Below are 17095 nucleotides of genomic sequence, written 5' to 3' on the forward strand. Positions count from 1 at the left end.
TCGGAAGCACTGATGTGGAAGATGGCATCGTCAGAACAGATGTGACGGAGAAACTGGGAGTGGAATAGAGTCCTTACATGAAGCAGGGTGGGAGGAAGTGTAGTCAAGGTGGGCGTCAGTGGGCTTATAGTTAATATTGGTCGATAGCCTATCCTCAGAAAAGGAGACAGAGAAGTTGAGGAAGGGAAGGGAAGAATCAGAGATGGATCATGTGAAGGTGAGAGAAGGATAGTTTAACAGTTTTAAAAACCCTCAAATCAAAATGAAAATTATTAGAGCAATTTGGATTGAAAACTATAATGTAGATTAAATCTCCAAAGTGAAAGATAAAGGTTCCTAAGCAAATAGTTAAGCTGGTACTTTGAGCTTTAAACTGGAGTAGAAAATTACAGGTATTGATATTCAAGAGGCCAGTTAAAATTTAAAAAATTAAAGTTATAACAGAATTTTATTTTTTTTAAAACCCAACACAACTGCTTTGCGTTTTTGTTCTGCGACGGATATCATTTTTAACAAAGAGCAACAAAGATATTAAATACAGTTTCCACACTGTGCAATTTTTGCCTAATTTTTAAATTGCTTACCTGACAGATTCGAGAGATTCCATATTCGCTGCTTTTCCAAAAATAAGAAAAGTGTCCATAACCTGTTTGGAACAGGTATGCTGCCACGAGAACACGAACATGCATGTACACAGGTAAAAACTAAAAATGAAAAGTTTGATATTAGATTACAGTTTTCATGTCAATGCTCGATAGAATTCAAAATATTACACAAATATTTAACAGTGAAGATAAAGAATGCCTGTACCAGTGAATAATTAACACACAATTAAATAAACTTTTAATCCAGACAATCTTCACACTTTCTTCAAGCATATATCTAGAATGCACAAGAACTGACACTTACGGTACTCGCTCCGGACATATGGTATATCAGTATAATTAGCTGCATCCAACCCTTCCATTCATCTGTTTGCTCTCTGTTCAACATAGTGGTCTAATAAGAACAAGAATAAACTGTTCATAAACATACATATTCAGTTAATTTATCAATTCACATCTGCCATTAACCAGGAGCATAAGCTCCTCTGGCCTACAAAAGTCAAAGGATGTCTCAAAGTATTGCTTCTATCAGTCAAGAATTTACCAATACTTTGATCTCCTTCCAATCACTCCCCCAGCCGCCCCCCACCCCCAAATAGCTCACTATCCTATTTGCTTACAGGTGTGTGCAAGATCAGCCCAGTGTGATTTGTTCAGTATTTCTCTTCTTGCAGTGGGACAGTGCCTATTCCTGATCTGCACCTACCTTTGACAGCAAAGTATTCAGATAGAAACCTGGATGTACCAGTGCATTGCGTCACCATGGCACCATAAGAATTTGCAACTTAAAAGAAAAGATAACAGCCCCGTCAACATCAATAACTTAATGGATTTTAGACCTCAGGACAATCAACAAATGAATGAACCCAAGACTTTTCTTGACTTAATATAGCCCAAATTATGGATCCAAGCAATTATTTTACAAAGTGAAACAAATTCCAAAACTAATTCGATGGTCACATTCCACAAAATGAAAAAGTAACCATTCAGGACTAAGAATATATTTTGATATTTTATGCAATATATCTGCAAGGTTCATATTATACAGGTATAAAGTAGTAGGAGTCTGTGTAAATGAATAAACTCATTTTGAAATAACCCACAAAAGTCAGTTATATTTTTAGTTTTGATGCAAAAACATTGCTGCTCTCAGTAACTAAACATACTGCGATATAATAGTACAGGTACTGCATAGATTTTAAAAATACCTCTTTTGTGTTATCATTGTAGAAAACTCCCAGCACAATAATATACACCAGTGGTATGAAGAATGTTGAATGCGTGTAATATTTCTGCTCTTTCATGAACAAATCAGCTCTGTCACAGAGATAGAAATAGCCCATGATCAGGCCTAATTTAGAGAGGGACAACAGTAGTTTTTCAGGATTGGAAAGCGAAGCTGTAGTGGGTTTTTTCTCTTCTCCACTTTCAACATCATTACTAGGTTTACTCTTCCGCCAGCTATGACAAAAGTAAGTCACTATGCAGCCAATTATGCAAATACTGAAAAAACAACCAGTCATTTTCTGAATTAGAGAAAGAGGAGACCGGGGAAGGCAGCATGAACCATCAATGGGCTTCACAATCCTGTTGCAGTAGGAATTCATGAGAATCATAGCATTCTGTAAAAGAAAGAATATATGGATTGATTTTTCATTTTTCAATATTTTACAAGAGATTTTTCAATGTTCAATATCTTGCAATTCAAAAATACTCTACAATGGGTATTAATTTCATATAGCATGAACACAATACTACTACTTAAGTGGTCAATATTAGTTTATGAAATAAACATTACCCAGTAATACAGCAATTTGTTAAAAATACCCAGCACAAAAAAGAATTCATAAATTTACTTTTTGAGAACAATGTTACACTTTTAACTGTTCATCAGATATTTCCCTCGTGTCCAGCACTGAGCCACTCCTGTAAGTGATCCCTTGCTCCCTATGAATTGCATTGTGACATTATACTTTGTCAAATGACAGTGATACTTGGGTGTTAACCAGAAACCCATGCTACTACAATTAGCGAACTGAATTGTCACAAGCCCTTTCCTTCTACTCATTCTCAGTTAACAGAAGAATAATTAATATCAGACCTTGCCACTTGGGATGTAAATTACAAATCTGGTTCATTAACAGCAAAAAAAAATAGCAGTACAGCACATTTAATGTGATTACAAAACCTTTAACATGTACCTCCTCAAAAGCCCGATTATAAAGCTAACTATCTTAATATACTGAAACTGGATCAGCATCTGTAATAGAAACCTATGCAGGAGCATCTTTAGCTCCATCTAGACGAGCCCAGGAGAACTGCAAAGCTGCAGCAAAAGCTGTTGAAATATATCTTTCTGCCCAAATCACATAATTAATGCCAAACACAAAATCAATTGCATGCATTACCAAGCCTTTCATCTGAAACTGATTTAAATCCGAAAAATAATGGGACCTGTCTATTCATGCCACCAAAGCTCTGATTGTTCACCTTGGATGACAAGACCAGATTTCTGATTGGTCTGCTTGGAGGTCAAGAGACACCCAGCAGTTTCTCTGGAATGTATGATTAGATCCTGCCTGAAGTCCAGGGGATGCAAACTCGAACAGATATGGCAGACAACGGGTGTAGCCATTCACTGTCAGATCTAGCTGGACCACAAAGCATTATTGGTCCCTGCACTCATCTGCCAAAATTGCTCACTATTCCAGAATCATTCTGAAATGCAAAAATAAACCCAGGCTTCTATTCTCCACTGCAAACTGTCTTTTTAAACCCCTCTCCCCAGTTTCCGCCCTCACCTCCGACAATAAGTGTGAGAAGCTCATCGACTTTTGTCTCTAAGATTGAGACCATCCGTTCAGCTGCCTCTGCCACTTCCCTTCCTTCCCCTAGCCCACCGGGCCAAATTTCCTCCAGGGATTCCCCCCTGCCCTAGCTCTAACATCACATCTTTCTCCGATCTCCCCTCATGACCTCTTCAAGCTCATCTTGTCCGTGAAACTCACGTCCTGCTCTGTTGATCCTATTCCCACCAAACTTCTGTCCACCCAACTTCCTTTTCTGGCTCCCATGTTAGCTGATATTGTTAATGGTTCTCTCTCCTCAGATACTGTCCCTCTCTCCGTCAATTCTGCTGTCATCACCCCCTCTTCAAAAAAAATAACACTTGACCCCTCTATCCTTGCAAACTACTGCTCCATCTCCAACCTCCTCTCCAAAGTCCTTGAACATGTTGTCGCCTCCCAAATCTGTGCCCATCTTTCCATGTTTGAATCTCTCCAATCAGGTTTCTGCCCCTGCCACAGTACCAAAACAGCTCTCAGTCACAAATTACATCCTTTGTAACTGTGACAATAGCAAACTGTCTCTCCTTGTCTGCAGCCTTTGACATAGTTGACCACTCCATCGTTCTCCAAAGCCTCTCCACCATCGTCCAGCTGGGTGGGACTTCTCACCTGATTCCATCCTTATCTATCTAATCGTAGCTAGAGAATCACCTGCAATGGCTTCTCTTCCCACTCCCGCATCATTACCTCTGGTGTCCCCCAAGGATCCAGCCTTGGCCCTCTTCTATTTCTCATCTACATGTTGCCCCTTGGCGACATCATCCAAAAACAGTCAGTTTCCAAATGTACGCTGATGACACCCAGCTCTACCTCAATACCACTTCTCTCGACCCCTCTATGGTCTCTAAATTGTCAGACTGCTTATCCAGTTCTGGACGAGCAGAAATTTTCTCCAATTAAATATTGGGAAGCCATTGTTTTCAGTTCCCACCACAAACTCCATTCCCTAGCCACCGACTCCAACCCTCTCCCCAACTTCTGTCTGAGGCTGAACCACAGTGATCGCAACCTTGGTTTCATATTTGACCCTGAAATGAACTTTCGGCCAAATATCCGCAGCATAACAAAGACCACCGATTTCCACCTTCATAACATCACCCGTCTCCACCCTTGCCTCAGCTCATCCGCTGCTAAAACCCTCATTCATGCCTTTGTTACCTCTAGACTTGACTATTCCAACACACTCCTGGCTGGCCTCCCACATTCTACCCTATGTAAACTTAAGGTGATCCAAAACTCAGCTGCCTGTGTCCTAACTCACACTCATCCATCACCTCTGTGCTCGCTGACCTACATTGGCTCCTGGTTAAGCTATGTTTTGATTTCAACATGCTCATCCTTGTTTTCAAATCCCTGCATGGCCTCACCTCTCGATCTCTAATCTCCTTCACCCCCATAACCTCCACCACCCCCGAGATACCTGCGCTCCTCTAAGATCAGGCCCTCAAATCTGCCACCAAGCTCATGGCCATCCTAGACTGGGTGATGTGTAATGAGAAAGGACTAATTAGCAATCTTGTTGTGCGAGGTTTTTTTGGGGAAGAGTGACCATAATATGGTAGAATTCTTTATTAAGATGGAGAGTGACACAGTTAATTCAGAGACTAGGGTCCTGAACTTAAGGAAAGGTAACTTCGATGGTATGAGATGTGAATTGGCTAGAATAGACTGGCAAATAATACTTAAAAGGATGACGGTGGATAGGCAATGACAAACATTCAAAGATCACATGGTTGAACTTCAACAATTGTGCATCCGCGTCTGGAGTAAAAATAAAACGGGGAAGGTGGCTCAACCGTGGCTAACAAGGGAAATTAAGGATAATGTTAAATCCAAGGAAGAGGCATATAAATTGGCCAGAAAAAGCAGCAAACCTGAGGACTGGGAGAAACTTAGAATTCAGCAGAGGAGGACAAAGGGTTTAATTAGGAGGGGGAAAATAGAGTATGAGAGGAAGCTTGCTGGGAACATAAAAACTGACTGCAAAAACTTTTATAGATATGTGAAGAGAAAAAGATTAGTGAAGACAAACGTAGGTCCCTTGCAGTCGGATTCAGGTGAATTTATAATGGGGAACAAAAAAATGGCAGACCAGTTGAACAAATACTTTGGTTCTGTCTTCACGAAGGAAGACACAAATAACCTTCCGGAAATACTAGGGGACCGAGGGTCGAGTGAGAAGGAGGAATTGAAGGAAATCATTATTAGGCGGGAAATTGTTGGGATTGAAGGCAGATAAATCCCCGGGGCCTGATAGTCTGCATCCCAGAGTACTTAAGGAAGTGGCCCTAGAAATAGTGGATGCATTGGTGATCATTTTCCAACAGTCTATCAACTCTGGATCAGTTCCTATGGATTGGAGGGTAACTAATGTCACCCCACTTTTTAAAAAAAGGAGGGAGAGAGAAACTAGGGAATTATAGACCGGTTAGCTTGACATCGGTCGTGGGGAAAATGTTGAAATCAATTATTAAAGATGTAATAGCAGCGCATTTGGAAAGCTGAGACAGGATCAGTCCAAGTCAGCATGGATTTATGAAAGGGAAATCATGTTTGACAAATCCTCTGGAATTTTTTTGAGGATGTAACTAGTAGAGTGGACAGGGGAGAACCAGTGGATGTGGTGTATTTGGACTTTCAAAAGGCTTTTGACAAGGTCCCACACAAGAAATTGGTGTGCAAAATTACAGCACATGGTATTGGGGGTAATGTACTGACGTGGATAGAGAACTGGTTGGCAGACAGGAAGCAGAGTCTCGCGATAAACGGGTCCTTTTCAGATTGGTAGGCAGTGACTAGTGGAGTGCCGCAGGGCTCAGTGCTGGGACCCCAGCTATTTACAAAATACATTAATGATTTGGATGAAGGAATTGAGTGTAATATCTCCAAGTTTGCAGATGACACTAAGCTGGGTGGCGGTGTGAGCTGTGAGGAGGACGCTAAGAGGCTGCAGGGTGACTTGGACAGGTTAGGTGAGTGGACAAATGCATGGCAGATGCAGTATAATGTGGATAAATGTGAGGTTATCCATTTTGGTGGCAAAAACACGAAGGCAAATTATCTGAATGGCGGCAGATTAGGAAAAGGGAAGGTGCAACGAGACCTGGGTGTCATGGTACATCAGTCATTGAAAGTTGGTATGCAGGTACAGCAGGTGGTGAAGGCGGCAAATGGTATGTTGGCCTTCATAGCTAGGGGATTTGAGTATAAGAGCAGGGAAGTCTTACTGCAGTTGTACAGGGCCTTGATGAGGCCTCACCTGGAATATTGTGTTCAGTTTTGGTCTCCTAATCAGAGGAAGGATGTTCTTGCTATTGAGGGAGTGCTGCGAAGGTTCACCAGACTGATTCCCGGGATGGTAGGACTGACATATGAGGAGAGACTGGATCAACTGGGCTTGTATTCACTGGAGTTTAGAAGGATGAGAGGGGATCTCATAGAAACATATAAAATTCTGATAGGACTGGACAGGTTAGATGCAGGAAGAATGTTCCTGATGTTGGGGAAGTCCAGAACCTGAGAACATAGTCTAAGGATAAGGGTTAAACCATTTAGGACTGAGATGAGGAGAAACCTCTTCACTCGGAGAGTGGTGAATTCCCTGCCGGAGAGAGTTGTTGATGCCAGTTCCTTGGATATATTCAAGAGGGAGTTAGATATGGCCCTTATGGCTAAAGGGATCAAGGGATATTGAGAGAAAACAGGAAAGGGGTACTGAGGTGAATGATCAGCCATGATCTTATTGAACGGTGGTGCAGGCTCGACGGGCCGAATGGCCTACTCCTGCACCTATTTTCTATGTTTCTGCAGGGCTGTAGTAATACCTGCCATCCTGTACGGCTCAGAGACACGGACTATGTACAGTAGATACCTCAAGTCTTTGGAGAAAGACCACCAACGATGTCTCCGCAAGATCCTGCAAATCCCCTGGGAGGACAGACGCAATAACAGTAGCGTCCTCGACCAGGCCAATATCCCCAACATTGAAGCACTGACCACACTTGATCAGCTTCGCTGGGCAGGCCACATTGTTCGCATGCGAGACACGAGACTGCCAAAAGCAAGCGCTCTACTCGGAATTCCTTCACGGCAAACGAGCCAAAGGTGAGCAGAGAAAACGTTACAAGGACATCCTCAAAGCCTCCCTGCTAAAGTGCATCATCCCCACTGACATCTGGGAGTACCTGGCCAAAGACCGCCCTAAGTGGAGGAAGTGCCTCCGGGAGGGCGCTGAGCACGTAGAGTCTAATTGTTGAGAGCATACAGAAATTGAGCGCAGGCAGTGGAAGGAGCATGCAGCAAACCAATTCCACCCACCATTTCCCTCAAAGACTATCTGTCCCACCTGTGACAGGGACTGTGGTTCTCGTATTAGGCTGTTCAGCCACCTAAGGACTCATTTTTAGAGTGGAAGCAAGTCTTCCTCGATTCCGAGGGACTGCCTGTGATGATGACGACGACTTGCTTTACAATCAAAATGCATTCACATATGCAAAGTTCAACCCCGGGAAAGGGTTGGGCATTAAAATCTTTAAAAATTTGAAGCCCGATCCCGACTAGTCGACTTCTGGTTTAACTGGGGCTGGGTGGAGAGCAGGCGAGTAAACTGCTCTCGAGAGGCAGGTCAGTAAACCCGGCAGCTGAAGGAGACAAGAACTGCCGGGTCCAGCAGGCAAGTGCTTTTCCAGCACTGCTTGAGAGCCAGGAGGAGGAGTGTCTCTCCCTTGGCCCCCAAGCTAACTTGCCATGAATGGCCACCTCCAACAACACCCCCCACCAGTTCGACCCCCGATCCTATGGCCGCCCTGCCACTGATCTCCAGGACAACCACCGATCTTCTCCCCAGTTCCACCCCTCCCTCCCCACCCAGCCAGCCCCCATCATATTTCCCTCCCTCCCTTCTCTTCCGTCACTAGCTGTGACCTTCTCAAGCAGGCTGTCCGCCTGTCAGTTAAGCAGCCTCCTAATCTGGAGGACTGCTGACGAAAGGAGAAAAACATTTCAAATGTGGTCCTGCCGTTGGAAATTCATAAGGACTTCCACATTCTCCAATTTCCCAGCCACTGCAAGTTACCCCCCCCTTACATTGGGGCCAATGTCTCTGAACTGTTCTTCCACAATGGCAATTTTCACCCACCCATTCAGGAATTTGGAGTCTGTCCCCAACCCACAGAAATGAAGCTTGTAGCAAAACAAATTTAGAGTGACCAGCGACACATACATATACAAATCAAAAGTGAGACTTTATGCTTTGAAATATGACCAAGAACTTGCTATCATCTCAAAGTTTTTACTGTCCTCCACAGAACTAAAATGTATTTAAGTCTCAGATTTGAAGGTTAAACAATCCACATCAATACTAATGATAAAAGACCTTCTGAAATGTAAGATTAAGATGCCCCCAGAGGGTTACAAGATTGCTTTTACTGGATAGGAACTAACCCATGAAACAGCAGACATAAGCGTTTTGCACATAGCTTAACACTAATTGAGGAATCTTGTACAGCCAAACGCAAATAGCATAGAAAATGAACAGAATACAGAACAATTGAGTGCTCTTCGCACATCTTATATAGTGTCCCCCTAACCATTAAGTAACATCACCTTGAATATGGAGGACCTTTGTTGCTCACAGCTTCTTTTTCATCTAGGTGATTGACTACCTCTTGTATTTCAAAAGTGGACAACATTTTGGACAGTTTCCAATAGCTTTTTATTTATAAAAATTGAGCATCTATTCCGGCTAAACTAATCTAAGTTGTCGTGGTGCATATAGGTACCAACGATATAGGTAAAAAAAATAGAATGAGGTCCTACAAACTGAATTTAGGGAGCTAGGTGTTAAATTTAAAAATTAGGACGTCAAAAGGTAGTAAGTTCAGGATTGCTACCAGTGCCACGAGCTAGTCAGAGTAGAAATAGCAGGATAGTTAAGATGAATACGTGGCTTGAGGAATGGTGCAAGAGGGACGGATTCAAATTCCTGGGACACTGGAACCGGTTCTTGGGGAGGTGGGACCAGTACAAACCGGACAGTCTGCACCTGGGCAGGACCAGGGGAGTGTTTGCTCGTGCTGTTGGGGAGGGGTTAAACTAATATAGCAGGGGGAAGGGAATCTATGCAGGGAGACAGAGGGAAGTAAAATGGGGGCAGAAGCAAATGGTAGAAAGGTGATAAGTAAAAGTGGAGGGCAGAGAAATCAAAGGCAAAAATCAAAAAGGGCCACATTACAACATTATTCGGAAAGGACAAAGAGTGTTTAAAAAAAACAAGCCTGATGGCTCTGTGTCTCAATGCGAGGAGCATTCGTAATAAGGTGGTTGAATTAACTGCGCAGACAGCTGTTAACGGACATGATGCAATTGGGATTAGGGAGACATGACTCCAGGGTGACCAAGACTGGGAACTCAACATCAAGGGGTATTCAATATTCAGGAAGGATAGACGGAAAAGAAAAGGAGGTGGGGTAGCATTGCTGGTTAACGAGATTAACGCAATAGTAAGGAAGGACATTAGCTTGGATGATGTGGAATCTGTATGGGTAGAGCTGCGGAACACCAAAGAACAGAAAACACCAGTGAGAGTTGTGTACAGGCCACTGAACAGTAGTAGTGAAGTTGGGGATGGCATCAAACAGGAAATTAAGGATGCATGCAATAAAGATACAACAGTTATCATGGGTGACTTTAATCTACATACTGATTGGGCTAACCAAACTGATAGCAATACGGTGGAGGAGGATTTCCTGGAGTGTATAAGGAATGGTTTTCTAGACCAATATGTCGAGGAACGAACTAGAGACCTGGCCATCCTAGACTGGGTGTTGTGTAATGAGAGAGGATTCATTAGCAATCTTGTTTTGCGAGGCCCCTTGGGGAAGAATGATCATAATATGGTAGAATTCTTCAAGATGGAGAGTGACACAGTTAATTCAGAGACTAGGGTCCTGAACTTAAAGAAAGGTAACTTTGATGGTACGAGACGTGAATTGGCTAGGATAGACTGGCAAATGATACTTGAAGGGTTGACGGTGGATAGGCAATGGCAGGCATTTAAAGATCAAATGGATGATGAACTACAGCAATTGTATATCCCTATCTGGTGTAAAAATTAAACGGGGAAGGTGGCTCAACCATGGCTAACAAGGGAAATAAGGGATAGTGTTAAATTCAAGAAAGAGGCGTATAAATTGGCCAGAAAAAGCAGCAAACCTGAGGACTGGGAGAAATTTATAATTCAGCAGAGGAGGATAAAGGGTTTAATTAGGAGTGGGAAAAGAGTGTATGAGAGTAAGCTTGCAGGGAACATAAAAACTGACTACAAAAGCTTCTATAGATATGTGAAGAGAAAAAGATTAGTGAAGACAAATGTAGGTCCCTTGCAGTCGGAATCAAGTGAATTTATAATGGGGAACAAAGAAATGGCAGACCAATTGAACAAATACTTTGGTTCTGTCTTCACTAAGGAAGACACAAATATCCTTCCGGAAATACTAGGGGACCGAGGATCTAGCGAGAAGGAAGAACGGAAGGAAATCCTTTAGTCAGGGAAATTGATGGGACTGAAGACCCATAAATCCCAGGGCCTGATCGTCTGCATCCCAGAGTACTTAAGGAAGTGGTCCTAGAAATAGTGGATGAATTGGTGGTCATTTTCCAACATTCTATAGACTCTGGATCAGTTCCTATGGATTGGAGGGTAGCTAATGTCACCCCACTTTTTAAAAAAAGGAGGGAGAGAAACTAGGGAATTATAGACCGGTTAGCTTGACATTGGTCGCGGGGAAAATGTTGGAATCAATTATTAAAGATGTAATAGCAGGGCATTTGGAAAGCTGTGACAGGATCGGTCCAAGTCAGCATGGATTTATGAAAGGGAAATCATGTTTGACAAATCTTCTAGAATTTTTTGAGGATGTAACTAGTAGAGTGGGCAAGGGGAGAACCAGTGGATGTGGTGTATTTGGACTTTGAAAAGGCTTTCGACAAGGTCCCACACAAGAGATTAGTGTGCAAAATTAAAGCACATGATATTGGGGGTAATGTATTGACATGGATAGAGAACTGGTTGGCAGACAGGAAGCAAAGAGTAGGAATAAACGGGTCCTTTTCAGAATGGCAGGTAGTCACTAGTGGGGTACCGCAAGGTTTAGTGCTGGGACCCCAGCTATTTACAATATACATTAATGATTTAGACGAAGGAATTGAATGTAATATCTCCAAGTTTGCAGATTACACTAAGCTGGATGGCAGTGTGAGCTGTGAGAAGGATGCTAAGAGGCTACAGGGTGACTTGGACAGGTTATGTGAGTGGGCAAATGCATTACAATGTAGATAAATGTGAGGTTATCCACTTTGGTGGCAAAAACAGGAAGGCAGATTATCTGAACGGTGACATTAGGAAAAGGGGAGGTGCAATGAGACCTGGCTGTCATGGTACATCAGTCATTGAAAGTTGGCATGCAGGTACAGCAGGCAGTGAAGGCGGCAAATGGCATGTTGGCTTTCATAGCGAGGAATTGAGTATAGGAACAGGGAGGTCTTACTGTAGTTGTCCAGGGCCTTGAGGCCACGCCTTGAATATTGTGTACAGTTTTTGTCTCCTAATCTGAGAAAGGACATTCTTGCTATTGAGGGAGTGCAGCGAAGGTTCACCAGACTGATTCCTGGGATGGCAGGACTGACATATGAAGAAAGACTGGATCGACTAGGCTTATATTCACTGGAATTTAGAAGAATGAGAGGGGATCTCATAGAAACATAAAATTCTGATGGGATTGGACAGGTTAGATGCAGGAAGAATGTTCCCGATGTTGGGGGAAGTCCAGAACCAGTGGTCACAGTCTCAGGATAAGGGGTAAGCCATTTAGGACCGAGATGAGGAAAAACTTCTTCACTCAGAGAATTGTGAACCTGTGGAATTCTCTACCACAAAAAGTTGTTGAGGCCAGTTAGATATATTCAAAAGGGAGTTAGATGTGGCCCTTACGGCTAAAGGGATCAAGGGGTATGGAGAGAAAGCAGGAATGGGGTACTGAAGTTGCATGATCAACCATGATCATATTGAATGGTGGTGCAGGCTCGAAGGGCCGAATGGCCTACTCCTGCATCTATTTTCTATGTTTCTATAAGTACCAAGTGATATATTTTGATAGGAAGAATGAGAAGTGGCAATATAAACTAAAGGGTACAATTCTGAAGGGGGTGCAGGAAGAGAGACCTGGGGTATATGTACACAAATAGTTGAAGGTAACAGGACAGGTTGAGAAAGCGATTAAAAAAGCATACGGGATCCTGGGCTTCATAAATCGAGGCAGAGAGTACAAAAACAAAGTTCTGGTGAACCTGTATAAAATACTGGTTTGGCCTCAAATGGGGTATTGTGTCCAATTCTAGGCACTTCATTTTAGGAAGGATGTAAAGGCCTTAGGGAGGGTGCAGAAAAGATTTACGAGAATGGTTCCAAGAGTGAGGGTCTTCAGTTACCTGAATAGACTGAAGAAGCTGGGATCGTTCTCCTTAGAACAGAAAAGTTTGGGTGGAGATCCCTCAAAGTCACGAGCGTTCTAGACAGAGTAAGTCGAGAGAAACTGTTCCCATTGGCAGACGGGTCGAGAACCAGAGGACACAGATTCATGAATGGCAAAAGAACTAAAGGTGACATGATAAAAATCTGTTTTACGCGAGTGGTTTGGATCTGGAATTCACTATTTGAAAGGGTGGTGGGGGCAGATTCAATTGCGGCTTTCAAAAGGGAGTTGGATAAGTACCAAGGTCCAGTGCAACACACAGTGAAAAGGGACATCACCAAGGTCCAGGCCGGTGAATGGAGCGTGGGCAGGTACATCGAGCGGCGAGATCGGGGCAAAGGAGCGGCGAGAGACTGTAGAGGGATGTGATCGGGGCCCAGGAGAGGAGTGTGTTCGGGGCCCATAAGAGGCGAGGGCCCAGGGGCAGCATGGGCCAGCCCACACTGCGATATGGTCCGTGCAGCAGAGCAGGTCTCCAGTCGTCTTGGTTAATCCTTGCTACTGGACCAAGACCTAGCTCTGTCAAGCCCGTGTGGTGGCTGGTGTGCAACGATCACCACACGTTAAAAGAAATCCAAGCACAGGCATCTTCCACCCTTCAAGATTTAGTTCGGACCTGGAATTTTAGGTCCATCATTGAAACACCGGTGAACTTTTTGACGTGGAAGCAAGTCATCCTCGGTTCGAGGGACTGCCTATGATGATGGATAAGTACCTGAGGAAAAAAAATTGCAGTGGTACGGGGAAAGGGCGGGGGAATGGGACAAGCCGACGTGCTCTTGGGAGAGCCGGCGCGGACTCGATGGGCCGAATGGCCTCCTTTTGTGCTGTAGCCTATGATTCAATCATCTCAGCCCCAGGACATCGCTGGGCAGTGTCCTAGGTCTAACCATCTTCAGCTGGTTCATCAATGACCTTCTCTCCATCATTAGCTCAAAAGTGGGGATGCTCGCTGATGATTGCAGTGTTCAGTTCCATTCGCAACTCTTCACATAATGAAGTAGTCCATACCCATATGCAACAAGACCTTGATGACATTCGGGCTTGGGCTGGTAAGTGGCAAGTAATATTTGCGCCCAAGTGCCAGGCAGTGACCATCTCCAACAAGAGAGAGACTAACCACCACCCCATGACATTCGATGGCATTACCAAATTCCCCACCATCAACATCCTGCGGGCAACCATTGACCAGAGGATTAACTGAACCAACCATATAAATACTACGGCAACAAGAGCAGGTCAGAGACTTGGTATTCTGCAGAAAGTGTCTCACCTCTTTACTCCTTAAAGCCTTTCCACAATGTACAAGGCACAAGTCAGGAGCGTGATGGAATACTCTCCACTTGCCTGGATGAGTGCAGCCCCAACACTCAAGAAGCACAACACCATCCAGGACAAAGCAGCCTGCTTGATTGGCACCTCATCCACCATCTGTAACATTCACACCCTCCACCACTGGCACACCGTGGCTGCAGTGTGTACCATCTACAAGATGCATTGCAGAAACTTGCCAAAGCTTCTTCGGCAGCACTTCCCAAACCCCCGACCTCTACCCCTTTGCCCTTTTACAAGGGCAGCAGGCACATGGGAATACCATGACCTGCAAGTTCCCCTCCAAGTTACACACCATCTTGACTTGGAAATATATTGCTGTTCCTTCATCGTCGCTAGTTCAAAATCCAGGAACTCCCTCCCTAACTGCACTGTGGCAGTACCTTCACCACATCGACTGCAGTAGTTCAAGAAGGCAGCTCACCACCACCTTCTCAAGGGCAATGAATGCTGGCCTTGCCAGCGACGCCCACATCCCAGGAACAAAATAATTTTTAAAATTATGGATTAGATTTCCCTCCTAATAGGACCAATCATGTTTGAAGCAGTAACGACACTAGAGGTATATAGTATGCTTTCACATAACTGCAAGAATTAAGAAAATGTGAACACTTTTACAGCTGCTGTCACAAGATACCTACAATGTCTCTAGTGGTTTCAGGTAAATGCAAGCCATCTAAGGATCCTCCAATGGTTTCTTCTGCAACTAATTTGGAAGCCCGGAAGATCTTGACCTTGGCTGTCATGTTTCTGGTACTGCTGTTCAAAATGCTCAAAGCTGCATCATTGTATAAGCCAATTCTCTGATTAGTGATAATTTTTCTGTTCTCATTCAGCAAATCCTCATACACTGGATCTGAAAAAAAATATATAAGTCAAATTAAAACTTCAGATGACCTACAGAACATCCAAAGTTTGTAGTACAGGTATAATAAAGAATTGATAAGGATGGGTTTACCTTGCAGAACCCAATAAATGTCATTAGTTTCTGCTAACTTCTCCAGAAGAGGTGTGATTGATGTAAGGTTGATTTTATACTGGGTGAGGGCTTCCATACTCCCATTATGTATCTTAATTGACCACTGTAAGCAAACAAACATACATTTGTTTGCAATGCAAAACTAATGATAAAATCTGCAAAAATATTCTGCAACCCAATTTAAAGAAAATTAAGTTACCGTAGCAGCGCCCACCACAATAATATGGGGTTTTAGTTGGGCACCCTGTAAGGAAAAACAACAGTTACATTTCTATAGTCATGTAAGGAGACATTATTGTTAGTATAAGAAAGGAAAATAATTGTGATATTAAAACTTCAAAGAAGGTTTTTAGTACATAGCTATACAAGAAAACAGGATGGCAAGAAAGGAAACACAGAATTAATGGGCCCGAGTTGCTCCTGTTTTTTTTGGAGCAACTGGTTTAGAATGGAGTATCTTAGAAATTGCAATTCTCGGCATTTAGTTTGCTCCAGTTCTAGTCAGTTAGAACAGTTTCAGTTTGGAACAGATTTTTTTTTTAAAAAAAGGGGGCGTGTCCGGCCACTTACGCCCATTTTGAAAGTTTAGGCAGTGAAAACTTACTCCAAACTAACTTAGAATGGAGTAAGTGAAGATTTTTGTACGCTCAGAAAAACCTTGTCTCCACTTAGAAAATCAGGCATAGGTTACAAATCAGGTGTAGGGAATGAGGGGGTGGGGGGTTTAAAGGGAAGTTTACAAACATTAAACACTTCAGTTTTACAAAAAGAGCCATCATCAATAATAAATGATAAACACATCAATAAATCAACCAATAAATCAATCAAAAAAATTAATAAAAAATAATAAAAAAAAAAATCAATAAATAAAACATATTCTACTTACTGACTGCAGCACCGGGAGTCCTCCAACAGTGTGCTGGGATGGCAACCCCCCCCCCCCCCCCCCGCCCCCATGTGTCTCTATCTCACTCTCTGTCAGTGTCTCTGTTTCTGATGGGGCGGTGGGATAGGAGGGGGGGGGGGGCGCAGCGGGATGGGAGGGGGGGGGGAAGAGAGAAGGGGGGGGGGGGGAAGAGAGAAGGGAGGGGGGGGGGAAAGAGAGAAGGGAGGGGGGGGGAAAGAGAGAAGGGAGGGGGGGGGAAAGAGAGAAGGGAGGGGGGGGAAAGAGAGAAGGGAGGGGGAGGGGAAAGAGAGAAGGGAGGGGGAGGGGAAAGAGAGAAGGGAGGGGGAGGGGAAAGAGAGAAGGGAGGGGGAGGGGAAAGAGAGAAGGGAGGGGGAGGGGAAAGAGAGAAGGGAGGGGGAGGGGAAAGAGAGAAGGGAGGGGGAGGGGAAAGAGAGAAGGGAGGGGGAGGGGAAAGAGAGAAGGGAGGGGGAGGGGAAAGAGAGAAGGGAGGGGGAGGGGAAAGAGAGAAGGGAGGGGGAGGGGAAAGAGAGAAGGGAGGGGGAGGGGAAGGAGAGAAGGGAGGGGGAGGGGAAGGAGAGAAGGGAGGGGGAGGGGAGGAGAGAAGGGAGGGGGAGGGGAGGAGAGAAGGGAGGGGGAGGGGAGGAGAGAAGGGAGGGGGAGGGGAGGAGAGAAGGGAGGGGGAGGGGAGGAGAGAAGGGAGGGGGAGGGGAGGAGAGAAGGGAGGGGGAGGGAGGAGAGAAGGGAGGGGGAGGGGAGGAGAGAAGGGAGGGGGAGGGGAGGAGAGAAGGGAGGGGGAGGGGAGGAGAGAAGGGAGGGGGAGGGGAGGAGAGAAGGGAGGGGAGGGGAGGAGAGAAGGGAGGGGAGGGGAGGAGAGAAGGGAGGGGGAGGGGAGG

At 44.3% G+C, this 17095-nt stretch overlaps 1 protein-coding gene across 2 annotated transcripts in view; it reads right to left on the reverse strand.

Moving 5' to 3' along the window:
- casd1 (CAS1 domain containing 1) overlaps positions 1-17095 on the reverse strand; it is a 200160-nt gene that overhangs the window by 34312 nt on the left and 148753 nt on the right. For both annotated transcript variants that reach the window (XM_070881075.1, XM_070881076.1), the window contains 6 exons: positions 15495-15539; positions 15275-15398; positions 14958-15172; positions 1814-2227; positions 910-999; positions 585-704 (listed from right to left, as the gene is read on the reverse strand). In XM_070881075.1, the coding sequence (XP_070737176.1) occupies positions 585-704; positions 910-999; positions 1814-2227; positions 14958-15172; positions 15275-15398; positions 15495-15539 (1008 nt within the window). The remainder of the gene's footprint in view (positions 1-584; positions 705-909; positions 1000-1813; positions 2228-14957; positions 15173-15274; positions 15399-15494; positions 15540-17095) is intronic.

Source organism: Pristiophorus japonicus, chromosome 5 (genome assembly GCF_044704955.1).
Source record: "Pristiophorus japonicus isolate sPriJap1 chromosome 5, sPriJap1.hap1, whole genome shotgun sequence".
NCBI lineage: Eukaryota > Metazoa > Chordata > Chondrichthyes > Pristiophoridae > Pristiophorus > Pristiophorus japonicus.